This window comes from Plectrocnemia conspersa, unplaced genomic scaffold (assembly GCF_051122295.1).
Source record: "Plectrocnemia conspersa isolate PC_06_02 unplaced genomic scaffold, ASM5112229v1 ptg000009l, whole genome shotgun sequence".
Classification (NCBI taxonomy): domain Eukaryota; kingdom Metazoa; phylum Arthropoda; class Insecta; order Trichoptera; family Polycentropodidae; genus Plectrocnemia; species Plectrocnemia conspersa.
In genome coordinates, this window is record NW_028277173.1 from 14942765 (window position 1) to 14960377 (window position 17613).

The 17613-nt window shown below is 30.2% G+C and overlaps 1 protein-coding gene across 1 annotated transcript; it reads right to left on the bottom strand.

Annotated features, from left to right (window-relative positions):
- Positions 1-1643: 1643 nt before the first annotated feature.
- LOC148232011 (acyl-CoA synthetase short-chain family member 3, mitochondrial) lies at positions 1644-17107 on the bottom strand. The gene is made up of 12 exons (XM_088191477.1): positions 16760-17107; positions 14398-14563; positions 12892-13036; positions 10522-10666; positions 6640-6736; positions 6366-6577; positions 6074-6302; positions 5513-5672; positions 5281-5437; positions 5071-5216; positions 4776-4998; positions 1644-2504 (listed from the first exon to the last, which is right to left on the bottom strand). Exons 1-12 carry the CDS (start codon positions 16923-16925, stop codon positions 2230-2232), a joined length of 2121 nt encoding a protein of 706 aa, XP_088047603.1. The 5' UTR covers positions 16926-17107; the 3' UTR covers positions 1644-2229.
- Between the last annotated feature and the right edge of the window lie 506 nt (positions 17108-17613).

Sequence of the window (17613 nt, forward strand, 5' to 3'; positions counted from 1 at the left end):
TGACAGATTCAAGTTTCATGTTTTTTGCTATAAGCTTTGAAATATACATTGCTCAGTTAATTATAAACGTTTTGACGTCCATACTCACAATTTCTGGGGGGTAATAACCGTTAGGATTAACGTACAGTAAACTCATATTGTTTCTCTTTAATAATGTATGAACAAACCTGCAAAAACTTGTTTGCCAGGTTTAGAATCAGAATTTTTTCGTTGGTGGATGAAGCTAATGAAATAATTAAAAAAACGGCACGTCTTTATGGCACTACTGATACATAAATAGCTTTAATTTAGAACAATTATTTTCTTAGTATAATATATCTTAAAATAATATACATAATACACATACAAGTTATAAGTTGCAAATTAATATTTCAGTAGATAAATCAAGAGGGTTCAAATGATACAGAGCTATAAAATTTAACCAAAAACATAAAAAACTTGATGTATTTATAATAATAAGAAACATAAATACGTATATATAAATTATATGAAAATTTATATTTACATTATATAGGCAGGATTTTATTTAATTAACACATACATAATAAATGTTTAGGATTTTATTTCATTTGGTTTTACAATTCTCGTTTATTATTTTATTGAATTAACCTATAGTATGTAGTATATATCGCACAGAGTAAAAATCACCATGTACATTATGTTGTAAAAATGAAGTCAAGTTTCGACATTTTTCATCATGATTTTAGAATTTCTCAATTAGGCATTTACATATTTTCTACAGCTTTTAATGTAAAAAAGTAAATACCTAAAATAAAACCTAATACTTTTGAATAAAAATACTGCAAAATATTCTATTTGTAATTTCTACGATTTCTCCTCACTGTGCGATATATATGTAAAACTATGTTATTATTTGGCTTTACTAAGCCATAGTAATTTAGTTTTACTACCTAATTTAATTTAATAGTAATAAAATTGATTTTATATTTCATACTTATTTGTAAAATTTAGCAAAATATTTGGATATTAATATTAAACAATATTTTTATGTTACAATTTAGAAATATGAGGTACGGCATCCGTTGAAAATTAACATGAAAAAAATAAACAAAAACCGAGCGTTATTAATAAAATTATTGAACTATTAAGTAAATTATATTTTCATTGGAAATCCAAATCGATTATAATACAATAGATAACAACTAAATGAGAATATTGTAGTACTGATTTTGTCGCACCGCAATAAGTTTGCAGTTGTTGACTTAAAATAAAATACTTTAATTAGAATTAAAAATTAAAATAAAATTCATATAAGTAATTCCATTGAAGAGACTTAACAGTAGACAAAAAATCGAATGACCCGTTAAAGTGAAATATAATAGCAATAATAATAAAACAACATTGGCCGAAGACTTCAATAGCATATGATTTTTTTGCAGATGAACAATAATAACGAATAATAATAAAATATTTAATGAAAAGGTAACAACTTTAAAATATGCAAATATAAATAGTAAAAATGGTGATAATATCGAGCGTATCATATCTTGACTTACAAAATGAAGAGTGACCTAAAATTTGTTTATATTGTAAATATTGACTCATCTTATAAATATTTTGCCGTGATTCAATGCATTGTAATCAGAATTTTTCATCTCAAAGAAAAAAAGCAGTATCGTTGATTTTGAGTAGTCTCCCTATAAAACAGAGGGAATTGTATATGATTTACAAATGGTTTTTTATTTCAATTGTGATTTTAACTGTGTTGTGACATCTAGAAGCACAATCACTCATTTTTTAATAGTTACTTTATGAAGATATATGCAAAAATTTAGAGCGAATGTGAATTCATAAGAGTATGTACTATAAAATGTGTCGAAAGAACAGCTATATCAAACATGGACAAATAAAAACAGGTAATAATAGGTCACATGATTGGTCATTATGAATTGATAAACATAAATTATTTTGTTAAGAATGTAAAAAACTTGCAGCAATAATTATATTATTCATAAAATTCATTTAAAATGTATATAAATACTAATCTAATTTAACATTTTGCTATGGTAAAAACCAAAGAAAAATATTTTACTACTATCGACTAAAAAACTAAAAAAAACATGATTTTTACAACACCAAAACATATGAAACAATACAATCTGTAATTTAACATAAAACTGCGTTTATTCCAAAACCGGTATTATTAGTTAATTGATGATTGATATAAAGAATCACAAGCCACCGGTGAGGATTTATAGAGAATTTATACTAGTAAATCGGTTCGGGGGCGTTTTTGGCGTATCCAAGATCTCGCAGTATTATTTTAATGCCTTCGAACACCGAGGCATCTTCGATTGTGCCTGGTATTTTGATTTGTTTACTCCTGGCGAAGTCGGCCATGGATTTCCTTAAAACTTTTCCTGAACGCGTTCTCGGGAGACCCTTAACAGCAGCCGCTTTGTTGAAAGAAGCAATCGGCCCAATTAACTCTCTAACCATTGAGAATAGTTCGCGTGTTACTTCTGACTCGTTCTTCTTGGCATCTAAATAAAAAATACAATATTAAATTCTAGTGCTAAATAAACTATAGTAATTTGGAAGAAATAATAGCGATACATATTTAAAACGATTGTGATATCTCTTTTAAGTGTGTACCATCCCGTTTATTTTTTCAGCTCCTCATAACTATGGCTGAAAACATTCGTGTGTTTGGCAAGGTCGTCAAGATGGCTCGTGTAAGAGGTGCGTTCTCAAGTACTAACGTCTTGGCCGCGACAGTCATGAATAAGGGACGCAATCGCGACTTTATAGGAAAAAGATCGGCAAACTACCATCCGCGAACTAGGAACAGATTTTACATTTCAAACTCAGATTATGCCAACATCCAACCGCCGAATTATAGAGTTGCGAGATATGACCTAATGTGTTGGTCATATCTTGCATTTCATACCGCTGTGACATAACTTACTTATAATTTGACAGCGTCTTCAGAATTCGTGTAACGATTTTTGCGATATTTTGTTTTTAATTTACTACCAGTGTCTTGTCATTATCAAAGCCAGAAAGGAAGAGACTAGTGGACTTAGAATCTCGTGTTTTAAAGCAGAATATAAATTATTTTGTTACCGAATTAGATGACAAAGCATTATGTTTATTATGCAATGACAATATGTCTGAACTAAAATAATACATCATACGTGGTAAAATCGCGAAAATTAAATAAGGATAATGAGTATGTAATTGAAGTCAGTTCAAGAGTAGCTCATTGATTAACTGATAAAATAAGGCCATTTACCAATGGTGAATCAATAAAGTCATGTATAATTGTTGCAGCCTTATTTCAGGATTCGGTGAGAACAGTTGCATTGAGCACATTGTGAGTAACATCAATAGCCAATTTAATAGCAAAGTAAATTATTTCGCTTGACCTAGTGGTTCCCAAACATTTCGACTCTCAACGCTCTTGCTAAATTCAGGGTATCTCAAGGCGCCCAATGTCAAATTATAACAAGTGCACTTAGCGAAAAAGCAAATATTTCGTATAATTAAAGGATTAGGTAAAAATAGTGCTAGTAAGTAATCATTTTTAGAAGCTTATGCAAACAGTTAGTTACTAAGTGAGTTATTGGTTAGGACTATATTGAATTAAAAATAAAAATTATAAATTTACACTTTAAGCGGCGTACTCGTTTAGGAACCACTGGTCTTACAAATACTGCTTAGTTGCTGCTGTTTCTTTAAGCAGTCAATGCTATCTTTCTATGAATAGTCTGCATGGAATAAGCACAGAAGAAAATATTTTTGAAGAGAGATCGACTAAAATGTGTCACATCTGATAGTGGTAAAAATATGTGCAAAATGGGTTAAGATTTAGAAGAAAAAGAGGTAAGGCTTGTACAAAAGTAAGGTGTTTAAACGTTTCTCGAGTATTAATTGTATTATTCACCAGAAGGTACTTTTGTGGGAAATATCTCAATATATCATGTATTATTGAACCAGTTATGTCAGCGGTGAATTTAACCGTCGTCAGTTCCGTGACATTTTTAACATAAATGGATGCAGAATATACTGACTTGCTTTACTATACAGCAGTCATAGTAATGTTTTATTGAGATTTTTTTATCTCAATAACTCAGAGAAGCGATTGAAATTTTTCTCAACAAAAAAACCCACTTTATTATTGAATACTGAATGGCTTTGAAAATTAATCTTTCTTGGAATTTTAAATGATTTTAACTTAAGACTACCACAAAAAAGTTCTTACACTGCGGTAAAGTCACCTTTTGTGTCATTCTATTTTATGTGTTTCCCATAGTAGCAAAAATTAAAAAAAAATACGAATTTCAACAACATTTTCTGAGCAGCGTTTTTTAAATATTGATACCAAGAGCAAAATACATTATAATTTTTAAAAATCCACTAGACTGTACAATTGAGAAACTTTAATTTTATCTACAATTGGAAGAGGTTAATCTGCAATTGTGATGACAAGCTAAAAAGCAAATTTTCAGATGAAACTAACAGAATTCTCTAAAAGTATCTTTCAGGTGATCATATGCTTGGAGATTTATATTTGTATTTGGCGACACCTATGTAGGAAGACATTTTCAAAACTGAAGCAGAGAAAATTACAATTCGGGTCAGCGTTAACAGATGACCGTTTTCAATAAATTTGACGATAGAAAGTGATGAATTTTGAACCCCAGTTTGATGAAATGTTATCTCAAAAATAGTCTTAACAAAAAAAGTTTGCCGACCTCTGCTCTATGGCACTGTCTTTATAGCTAGCAACTGAAAATCGCTGAGCTACTTACTTGGTATCATGACGAATAAACAGAGCGGAACTTCTCCTTTGGTAGACTCGGGGACTCCAATAACTGCAGCGTCTGCAACTTCTGGATGCGAAAGAACAACATCTTCTAAAGCACTAGTTGATAATCGATGTCCAGCTACGTTAATAACATCATCATCTCGCGCGGTAACATAAATATGACCATACTCATCATAATATCCAGCATCCATAGTGTCATAAAAACCCTAAAATTAAATAATGTCTTTAAGTTATACATATATACTTTTGCGTGATTATTAAATTAAAAATAGTATTACTGGATATTTGGAGAAATACACTTGATTGAAATTATTATCTGCTTGATATAAAGTAGTGAAGGTACCAGGTGGCATCGGTAGTTTTACGGTAATTCGTCCCAATTCCATAGGCTCAGTCCTAGTTCCGTCTAATCTTAATACTTGTACTGTGAAATATGTTTATTATTATTTAAATGTTATGAAGGAATAATGCAAAATATAAATGTTTACCGTCGTAGCCAGGGAAAGGCATCCCTGCTGAATACTTGGGAGGTCTGATAGAAACGCCCATGCCCAGACCGACGCACGTTGCAGTAATGGAATGACCAGTTTCCGTTTGCCACCAATGATTCAGAACAGGTACGTTGAAAACTCTTTCAGCCCAGGTCTATTTATAACAAATATATGGTGTTAAAATATAAATCATCTATTTGATAAAGTAATGTGGTAATGAAATGCTTGCCTTTGTTTCTTCGTCGCAATGCTCTCCGGCGATGAAGATGGTTCTTAAGCATTTGGTGGAATATTTTCTACCGTACTTCATCTCAGGATCTTCTCTTTTAATTATACGAAAGGCGGTAGGAATGGTGAATATTGCATTTACTTGATGTTGTTGAATTATCCTAATTAAAATATTAATATTTTAATAAATTATGAATTTTTTATAAAATAAAAAAAATTAACGTATCATTGCCATACATGTATTCTCATTAATTTCAGTTTATTTTTAGACGCGCAATAGTGATGATGTTTTTATATTTAATTGGAAGTTTAATTAAGTTTTATTTAATTTTATCGTAATTAGTATTTGAGTTTTTACCGATATTTTACCGGTGAATTTCTAATGACAAAGTAACCGGTAAATGAAAATAACAATAATTTGCGATCCATAAGAACGGTTTGCAAATGAGATACTGAAAACAATTGTTATGCGTCGATGTGTATTTTCTACATTTAACTTTTATACCACGTGGCAATTTAATATAAACACACGTGCGTGTACGTAAGTATGTATTTCAATTACCTAAAGTATTGTCCCGGGTCGGGCGTCCTATCTGGCTTTCCCTCGTACATCACAGAAGTAATACCATAAAGTAAAGGTCCATAGCAGATGTACGAATGGCCAACCACCCATCCGAGATCTGAAGCCGACCACCACACATCCGACTCTTTCATTCCGTAAATAGCACTCATCGTCCATTGCAAAGTAGCTATATGTCCTCCGACTGGTCTTTGAATTCCTTTCGGCTTATCTAAAATATTTATATTATATTTAATCTTGATTACAAAATGCTTAGAAAATACAATAGGCACACCTGTAGTTCCAGAAGTGTATAGGATGTACAACGGTTCGTTCGCTTCAACAGAAACACACGGATGAGGTTCCGTCAGACTTATGGCTTCGTTCCAATCAATGTCCATGGTTGGATGTAAATCACAGACGTGTAATGCGTGTCGTTGGTAGATGATACACTTGTTGGGTTTGTGCGAGGAAGCTGCTAACGCCTCGTTTAGAATGTTCTTATACCTGAAAAGCATTATGGATTAGATTGATTCAATTTTGAGAATGTAAAGTATGTAAATAAGCACTTGATGACTCTGTGAGGTTCTACTCCACAACTTGAAGCAATAATCACTTTTGGTTGAGCGTGTTCTATGCGCGTACATAATTCTCTAGCTGCAAAACCTGGAATAATAATGTATTGGAAGATTAAAATAAATATATTAGTCTGAAAGCAAAATTTTTATATTTGCTAAATATTTGTGGTAGTATCTTGATATTTTTCTTTGCTTCAAGGTCTAGGATTTTAAATGCTAAAGCGATATTAAGGACACGCATTTGAAATGGTGCAGGAAAAGGATTTTTGGTGTTACTTGGAGAGTAAAGAAAACCCTTGAAATAATGACAATAAATTCATAGCACTGTATAACGAGATATTATTTTTTATTTAAAATAAATAAGAAACACCATGACTTAGTAGGATACATATTTTATAAAATTAAAAAAAAATAAAAATCATCTAATATTAAATAAAATGAGTCAGACTAGCTCCTCGTAGCTGACAATAAATAGATAGCTGTGCAATGCCAATGAACTAAGGAGTTTAATGGCGACTGCTATATGCAGACGTCCTGGTTTTAACGGGCATTAGAAGAAAACGCGATCGTGACTCTTAAAAACGATCCAAAACCTAAATCTGGAATTCCGTGAGAATAGTTTGATTGTCGACAGCGTCCTTCAGTGGGAGAAATACTAATGCAACTCCAATAAAATATTTAGCACTACGGGGGGTGGGGATCCCTCTCTCTTGGCCGTCAAAAGATGGGTGTCCGCCAATATGGGTTGGACTCGTAGGGCCCTAGTACTGGTAACGGCAGTGGCGCACGCATGTAGCTATACTTCAGCATCCTTCAGTAGCTAAAGAAATGCTTAGCGACATACAACTTTCTGTGAGAACTCGTCGAATCGTATCTCAACGCTCCTAAAAGAAAGGCGCTAAGATACAAGAACAGATAATATTCAAATATACTATCAGGTATCTAAAGAACCTTTCTAAACTATTTTGATTACGAGAAAGTTTTTGATTACTCAGGAATTCTAAATTACAGACCTTGATTCAAGAATACTGTTAAAGTGCTATAGAGGACATGAATAACGTGATCTTTTCTTATTTCAGATTTTTTAAAGACGTCTTTCATGTGTAGAGAGAACTTCCACTTGCTCTCAAAAGTGATTCCGAAATATTTAGTGTAAATATGTTTCTAGCTAGAACGTTTTCATTAAGATCGTAAGAAATAATAATAATAGATGACATAATATGGCATTTTTAAACACTAAAAGCCAAATCCATCTCCATAGATAATCAAAATCAGTGTGTAAAGAGAAAGAGCCCGTGTAAAAAATTATTACTTAATATAAAGGTAACTTTGTTTCGTTTTCTTCAAATATTAACTTACAGCAAACCCTTGCAGTTAATCATAAAAAGTTTCTCTACGAAGGTAAGTGTTTTTTTTTTACAAATCAACAGGTAACTGTTGAAACTCAGCGTGCATATCGACGTCATTTTGATACTGAAAATTGTCTATCGCGATCGGTTAAAAGGCGATTAATTCAACGTTTTCGAGCACAAGGATCAGTTATGGACTTACCATGAACCGGAAAGCCACGAGCAATTTAAATTACAGCCACAATTGAACGGGTAAAGGATAGTGTTGCTGAAAATAATACAACATCAACCAGACTATTGGATCCAGAAAAGCGCTTCGAATATTCCTTTGCACTCCAAGATTTTGTCAGACAAAATAATAATTTATTCACACACTCATCATGAGCGATGAAGCTCATTTTCATCTGAGTGGATTTGTTAATAAACAAAATTGCAGGCTTTAGGGTTCATTAGCGTTAGTCCAATAATATGCTCAAACTCAACATTGAGCATGTAGTCGAATAATACGTCCTGAAATAGTAAGAAAGGTCATGGAAAATGCAGTGAAAATAGCAGTTTTATGCGAAGCAGAAAATGGAGATCCTTTACGTGATATGATTTTTGACAATTGATTTGTAAAAAATATTTATTGATTGATTAAAAAGTCTTATCGTCATTTTTGTGTTTAAATCAATATTTTAGAAATTATGCGATAAACAAATTAGATCACGACTTGTATACATTTTAAAAAATCAGCATACAAAAGAAAACTTACAATTTGCAACTGTCATATGTATGTTATTAATAAATAACAGGAAAAGCAAAGGGTCCCGGTCTGATCCTTATGGAACTCCCGAAGGAGTGAAATATTATTTTGCCAATTGGCTGCCATAGGTTACGAACGTTTACGATCGCTCAAAATCATCTGAGCAATCGAGATCCGGCAATTTTAATTATTATATTAACTCATGATAAACTTTGTCGAAGGCTTTTTCTAAATCTGTATATACGACATCTACTTGTATTATAGTTTTAACAATGATCAGGTTACTTAATTTATATGAAAATGTTTGTGTTCTATCACTGTTGACTTACACATACATACATATTATATAAAATATATAAAACAATTATTGATGTTAGAATTTATTTTGACTAATGTATGAAAGCAAAGATGAAAATTTCTTATTGTATTGTGTATAAGTTTTTTTTGTAAAATATTTAAAATTTTATATAATATTATTTTTTTGCAATTTTTCATATTGGAATGGAAATTGAGTTTATAAAATACAAATTTTAAACTTTTTTTTATATTAAAAGATAACAGTAAAACATACACACATGTGTTCTTAATATAATACCGATTTAACAGTTCTTTTCATATATTATATATTATTGATACTTTTTACATTTAAGAAAATGTTTTTTGCTTAAGATATTATTTAATTAAAGTGTATTAAAAAATCTTAACACAGATGAGATTTTTATGATTTAAAAACATCAAACCTATCCATTTTTTAAGGATTAATGCGAGACTAACATTTTCAAAAGTCTTTTCATAATCAGTAAAAATGGCATCTACCTGTTTGTCTATATCGATTTTTTAGTCACAAAATTAGAAAAACATAATAGATTCACCATGCTGTTAATCAATAAAATATCCTAAAATAAACCTCTACATGCATATATAAATATATTTCAGAGTGAAAGCTACATATGGAATCTTCCTAGTGAAAAATGTTCACTTACAGACGAGTTCAAGAATCATGAATTAACTCAATCGAACGGCAATTTATAATCACAATCCTCGTCAAAATGGACACGACAAGGAATAAATAAAATCAATTAGTTTGTTCAATTATGACTAATTTGTGGTATGAGGCGACTAATAGGAATCCTACGGACAAGGTTGTGAGAGGTCTTCTGCCACGCCCTGCGCCACAGTATAATATTATTCGCGTATATAAAACATTTAATGTCTAATAATATACGTAGAAAATATATTTTGACCAACTTTATTAACACAAAGCGGACTAATGGCGTCATTCTCTATGAACGGAGGGTGAATTTTAAACGTGCTGTTGAATTATTTGGATGCGTGTTTTTTCTTTCAGCGAAATTTCAGTCACGTGTACGTATGTATATGAAATCCTGACACGCGTTCTAACACGAATCTCGCACGTGCAATTATAAATTACATGTGCTTGTTTAGCTCAGCTGTAGTAGCTCAATTGCGTATTAATAAAATTAATAGGGATAATATAATGACATACAATTTCTATAAAATTGTATCACACTTTAAGATTACCCAACATTTTCTCAAGGTATCATCACCGGTTATAATACAATATAATACATTAATCATTTAATATTATATTGCACTTTCCCTAAATAAAAATTGATAAAAAACATATTGCCGGCCAAATTTATTAATGTTTAATTACGGTGACCATAAATTATTAATAGTGGCGAGAGCGGCGATAAAGTCGCGGCGCTGCTCGTCTTTTTATCGTTGACGATCGAAATAAATTAATATAAAACGAACCTCCGAACACGACAGAATGGACGGCGCCCAGCCTGACAGTGGCTAGCATCGCCATTATCGCTTCCGGTATAAGGGGCATGTAGATGATGACCCTGTCTCCCTTTTTGACGCCCATCGCCGCAAGGGCGCCAGCCAAGCGAGAAACCTGAAATTAATTAACGCTGTAATAACTTATATTGTATGCGGCGATTCGATTGCGCAATACGATGCGGTTTGATGTTGAAACAGGTATCTAAAGACGCTTTTAAACAAACATTTACAACAGCTGATGAGAAAAACCATACAACCTATTGATTTATACGCATAGTTTCGTACTAATTATTAGATATTGTAGACCTTATATTCGGGAAGCATCATAAGATTCCCTATCGAGCTCGACGGTTTACCGTTACATTCTAATTAGAATCCACTACTATTTGCCTCTCAGCCATACACTGTGGGGGTGTTACCCTGCGCTTCTAAAGAAATATTTACCATTTTATTTTTATTATATAATAATGCTCTTTTCTTATAATAAATATAAATATTTTATTGCTTTTGAAACAAAAATAGTAGGAATACATTTATTAATGACTATAATAATTATATTTATTTAAAATATCGTTAAAATTCTGCACAAAATTAAAAAAAATCAGATACATAAATAGTAAAATTATGGAATGAAGTTAGTGGTATTGTAGGTTAATCAAATTTAATTATTTAACAATCCAGAACTGACGCCGATCCCCTAGAAATAAAAGTGGGAGTGGTGTCGCATGCAACGAAGAAAGAGATAAACCATGCTCTTTCGTGTAACGGTACTTCGTCCAGATGACATGGGAATCTTATGAAGCATTCGGGAACAAGGAAAAATAGCAGAGGGTATTTTGGTAAATTCGGTTGATAGTGTTGTTTTTGTTCAAAAATCTGCGAATTACTTGTGAAGTGTGTTATCGTGGTGTAAAATCTAAGAGTTTTTTTCCTCACACACATTACAAAGTAATATTACTTATTGAACCTGTTGGTGAGAATTTGTAGCGTATGTAGTTTTAATTGCAGAGAACCCTGAAATTGTATCGAACTTGACGTGCTTTTTAGTCTTGGCCCTATAGGGCGCTTTCATTGCGACGATTGGACTTTGTTTCGATGTCATACTATATTTTTATGATAATGTTTTTGTTATAATATGGATTTTTCATTTTCTATTTCGTTATTTTTATTTTTGTATTATATTCCAACACGATAGATCAGCAATCTAAATCGACGACTAACACATGAAATAACTTAGTTCGAATCCCATATGCGCTAATTATAAAAAAAAATACGCTATTATTAAAAAAAACGGCCCCAGCTGCAGTGACATCTATTGATTATAAATTGTATTCATTTTAATTAAAAAAATTCTATTTATTATCAGATCAAATGTTTTTTTTTGTATAATTCATAAATTGCTTTTGAGTGAAGGTAAGTAAGTTATTTTTTACAAAATAACTTACTTTAGGTTTAGTTGAGTTACTGTATTATTAAATTAACTACAGAACAATATCTAAGACAGACTATTATGTTTATAGTAGATATTGTTTTTCCAATAATAATTTGAAAATATAAAAATATTAATGAAAAATCATAACCGTGAACTTAAACTTAACTATCTACGTATTATATAATTGAAAAACTACTAAATAAATCAAGAATAAAAATATGTAAAAAATGCAAGTATTTAATTTATTAAACTCTAATAAAATAATAAGAGACAAACTTTATAATTATACATATATACTTTAGGGTGTTATTCGAGTAATTCAAGTAATCAAAAAACAAATCTATCAACTAAAATAATAAATAATTTACTAAACGTATCGTATTATAGCGAATGCCCTGCTTTAATTGCAAGCTAATTATCTACACAAAAAGCTAAATAAAACGACAAACTTTCTCAATGTATTACGACATTTTTAATTTTCAGCAATTGTTTGTACTTTTCCGCTAGCGTTCGTCAATTGCATTGATACGGTCCCACGGGAATCCGTACCAATCGTACCGTTTCAATCCAATCAGACCGGTTTGTGCTTCGAATCTAATCTATCATCTCGGAAAATTGAACATAAACTTTTTTACGACACGGCGTTTATTTTTGATCATCGTAACCCAAAAATAATATTTTTTTACAAGAGAATGCATACAAAATGAAAAAGTTGCGGATTCTATTTTTAAATCATCTCAAGTTATCCAATTATATTTATTAAAAATTTACCTCGCTATTTGATCGTTTGCTTTAAAGCATAAAACTTTTAATCACTCAAAAAAAGTGTAAAGACCACTTTACAATATGTTCACAGTTTCATTATAAAATGGACTGCTCATGTTAAAAAATAGATTTAATATATTTACCTGATCAAGCAATTCAATATAAGTAACTTTTCTTATAACTTGTGTTAAAGGACTGTCGTGTATAAGGGCTATTCTTCCTCCCTTTCCGGCTAAAACATGACGATCTACCGCATTATAACAAGCGTTTAATTCACCTCCAACGAACCTGAAAATATTAATGAAAAATATTAAAAAATTACATGATATAAAATACAGTTCAGGTAGTGGAAATTAATTTGTAGCCAAAATAAATATATTTCTCTTTACTTCTCAATTATTTATTGTGTATTTACTCTTGTTAAATATTTGTCATAACACCTGTGTATGATTTAATTTATTATCTTAAAAATACGTATATTTTATCTAACGGCGCAATATGACGCTTAGGGTGAGGGTAAACGTATAATGAGGTAAATCGTTACTTTTGTGTATTTTTAACATTATATTTTATAAGGAAATGTCACAAAAGCTCGTTATGTGAACAGAAATAAATCTTATGAATACATGAACAATTATAAATTTATATTCAATTTCTATTAAAGCATAAAACATGTATTCAATGCATGTATTAGAGCTGTATTTTTTATGTGAAATTATTTAGGAAATATACTCAACATAAAAAAAAGATAAACCATTTATTTCGATCGATGCAATACTTCCTAGACGGATAATAATTTAGAAATGCAGACGATGTGATTTGAGGGGCTATCGAAATATTATAAAACAAAGGCTCAACATTTTATACTAATAAAATTAAAAAAATGACAGAGAAGTGGGAGAAAATATATCTGTAAAAAAATATATTTTAAAGAATTAAAATAAAAAATAACATTTAAAACTGATTTTTACTTTCATTAAAAAATGACATTCATTTTTGATATTATTATTTATAAATATTGTTATTTAACCAAATCTTCTATATTTTTTTTAATGATTTTCTATTAACCAAGCGTCAGTTTTATTTAATTTAAAAATAATAATTTTATAAAAAAATATACTGCAAGATATTTAAAAATTAATTAGTAAAATTAAAGGGCAAAAAAAAGTTAAATGTCTCAGTTTTATATAAAATTCTCAAGTTGAAATCATAATTTTATATTACACATTAGCATGTAAGTTTTCATATTAATTGTGTAATCTCTACGGTAAAAATATTGAAATGTAGGAAATCTCACCATGTGATAAAAAATCATTTCGATTTAGCTTTATATTTTTGAAGATGAACTGTTTGCTCTAACGTAGTCTAGACATTGTTCATAAATAATAATTGAAAGCATTGAAACATCAATAATATGTTGTACTGTGAATTTTACGTTTGCGGCGATAAAGAATAATTTTCCGGAAATACCGTTTTCACGGTTCGTTCACTTGTCCATTCCGTCGTGTCAAAGTAGAACTAGTTTGTCGTAGTGATGAATAATGGATTAAGATTTTGTATAAATATGTTAAAATCGCACTTTGGCCAGTGCCGGTATTGGCGAGAAGGTGATTATATGACGACGGGGAAATATACATTACAACAATCACCATTTCGTGAAGGGCGGATTGGAATTGTCTAAAACTTTGGTCCATGGCTTCGTCCACGTCACCAGTTTCCCTACGTCACCCCAAAAACCTTCGGGATCCTCGAGCGACTTCTTGAAGGCCGCTTCATATCTGGGAGACGAGAATGGATTCTGCTCGAAGATGAATTCTGAAAGAGAAAAAAATATTATGTATTAAAATATATAAAATAAAATAAATTGTATATATATATATTATGATAACGACATTGAAAATTAATTCAAAGAAATTAAATGGTAGCAAAAAGTAAACAATTCTAAGTTTATAAAATATATGCATGAGAATCATTTCCTTTCAATCAACTATCGAAAGGTCAATGTTATGTTACCGACTTTGCCATTAACTGAGTTAGGCTTAAATTACAATTTAGGATTCCGTCTCGTAGTGTTCCATTTTAATAAACGGAATAAGCACACGTTAAATTAAGCATAACACATTTTTTCTCGCTGAACAGTTGGGTTGTTAATTAAAATTTAAAATATCAAAACGAAACGGTAAAAAATTATGAATAATATAAATAAAATTATTTCATCTACGTTTTATTTCAAAGGGATATAAAATAATAAATATGAAAATATAATCTAATATAATTAACAGTTCAGCTTTATTAATTATCAATTCACAGTTAATTCATTAGAGATTTTATAGATAAATAACAAATAAAAAGTTCCATGTATATCTAATAAAACTTGTGTTATAACTTACGATTTTAATTCTATATTATGTTAATTTTATAAATAGTATGCCAAATTTTAAATTATATATTAGACTGAAACAAGTCTAGAGTTCAGTGTCATCTGCATCTCAAATCAACAAGTATCTTCAGCAGTATGACGCACTTGTGATTATGGAACTCTTGACTTTCCGCTTGATATTTACTTAATACCCTTACTGATATTTATGTGTTTTAGACCAATAATTTATATTATAATTAAATAATTATTTCGCAATTTTAAAATAAAGATACAAAGTTAATGATATTTATAATACAATAAAAAAAAAACGATTATATGAATTTATAGTAAAAAGTAAATTACTAAAAAACTCCAATAATAATTATTAAAACACTATTTTAATTTAATGAAAAATACTGCTTGAGACATCTATACATTTATAAATGCTGTAGTGTTTACAATTAAATAAAAATTTACAGCCTGAGTAATATTATTTGAATAGATTAACACATTGGGCAGTAGCTTAAAAATAACAAGCATAAGCCCAATGCTTTAAAACGAGGTAAATATTTAAGTATGTATTAACCACCATACATAAATTCAATAATTAATTATAAATTATTATCTGCATTATAGTTTTTAATCAATATATGCCACGTTGCAACTGGGGCTGGTTTATAATAATAGTGCAGTTTATACATCAAAATTTGAGTCTGCTGCCGTGGCTCGAACCCGCGGCCATTGTGTTACCAGTCAAGTAGAGCAACTGTACAAATTATTAGTTAGCTAACACTTTATAGCATAAATAGTTTATCACAATGTCGCTTTTTGGATCATTCTTTAGTTAAAAGGAGTTAATTTATAAATAATCAGTTAATAATCAGTTTCGGAATATGTTTTTAATGTATTTATTATATTTAGCCCAGGGATATAGCAAGAGAGATTTATTCTAATCAAACGATAAAAATATATCTTAGATTAACTCGAACTGCGTGAATGAGATATGAAGTTTTTTTATCTCCTTCCCAGTTGATTGATTAGCTTTTTTATATATATATAATTCTGAGCGATTGAATAAATTTCAGGAATTGGATACGTCTTAGAACTAGATGGCTCATTTTACAGATCATTGTAAAAATAAAAGTTTTATTTTAAAGTTCTAGCTTAAGTGGCAAATTCTGAAAATTAAAGTATTTAATTTCGCCATAAATAAAATAGTATTAAATAACATTTATACAAAAATAGATATACAATAGATCATTATGCTCTTACATTAACAATTTCAACAATAAATCCGGTTAGCTGTAGCTTTTTTTCAGTAATTCAATCGCATTTTTGTTCGTAGACTTACATTTGATTTAAATATGAATTTTTATATTTGCATAGACACATATATAGACTACACGCTAATTCATATAATATATACATATGTATATAAGAAAAACTGATTATTTTGTGTGTTGAAAGAACAAGAGATAAAATGCAAATAAATCTAGAAGATCTTACTATTACTTAATTTTAATTAACCAAAGTTTTTCTTCCTTCCTGTAAATTAAACAATTAAGGAGTTAGATGGTTTACACTTAGGGCAGTTTAGATTGGCAATTTTGCCCAACAAAACTAGATTTTATAAATATATAAGAATAGATTACCTTCTCCTCCATCAATTTTCTTCTTGACGGCATCGAATTTTGATTTGTTGATATGCTTTTCAAAGATTCCATCCTTGCTCTTAACATCATTCTCACTGGTCACTGTAGCATCCAATACACTATTGGCGTCAACATTATTCAACTCTAATTCCACGGGTGTTAGCATTATACTAGCACGAGTTACACAGTCTTTCAATTAATTTATTCTCATAACTTGAGTGCTGAGCTAGAAACTTTTTCTAACAGAAAAATAATATTTTAGACCCTGAGATTTGAAAAAGGGAACGCTCTCCCTTTTAGAACATCCAGGGTGACTATTGTTCAGCGTGTGGTGTTGACGGAGCGACTGAACACAAAAAAAAATGTCACACAAAGTAAAATGGCAAAGTTCGAATTCATAATGAGCATTCGTTTTTCATAAATTACGTCCGCTATTGTCCGAGCAGCACGAGTATACGAATTTCTTCGGACGATTCCTCGATATGTGTAATCAGGAAATTAGATGTAAGTATCAACGATTTTATTTCATTGTGCTATACATTTATTTTATTTATTATTATTTGAACATGACTATTTTGCAACTTTATTTGAATAAATATTATTATGTATGAAAAAATATGTTTTCCAAAGGCAATTGTCAATTACTTTCAAGTCACGAAAATATAAATTTTCTCGGTTGCTATTATAATTTTCAATAGGCAAAAAGGAGACGAATTTTATGATGAAAATTATCGCTCACGTTTCAACGTGCGTGGGTTAAATCAGAATCAGACGTAGCAAATCGAACAATAATTATTTTTCAGCGGCGTTGTCCAACCTTTTCAATATAAATATAATAATAAAATTTTATTTAG

What these genes read in the sequence shown, in the direction of transcription:
- LOC148232011 (XM_088191477.1), bottom strand. Translation starts at nt 16,925, where the DNA reads ATGCTAACACCCGTGGAATTAGAGTTGAATAATGTTGACGCCAATAGT. An exon ending in GACCCGGGACAATACTTTAG is followed by an intron (nt 5,673 to 6,073) that starts GTAATTGAAATA and finishes TATTTTAATTAG; the next exon opens with GATAATTCAACAACATCAAG. An exon ending in TTTATTCGTCATGATACCAA is followed by an intron (nt 2,505 to 4,775) that starts GTAAGTAGCTCA and finishes TTTTTTATTTAG; the next exon opens with ATGCCAAGAAGAACGAGTCA.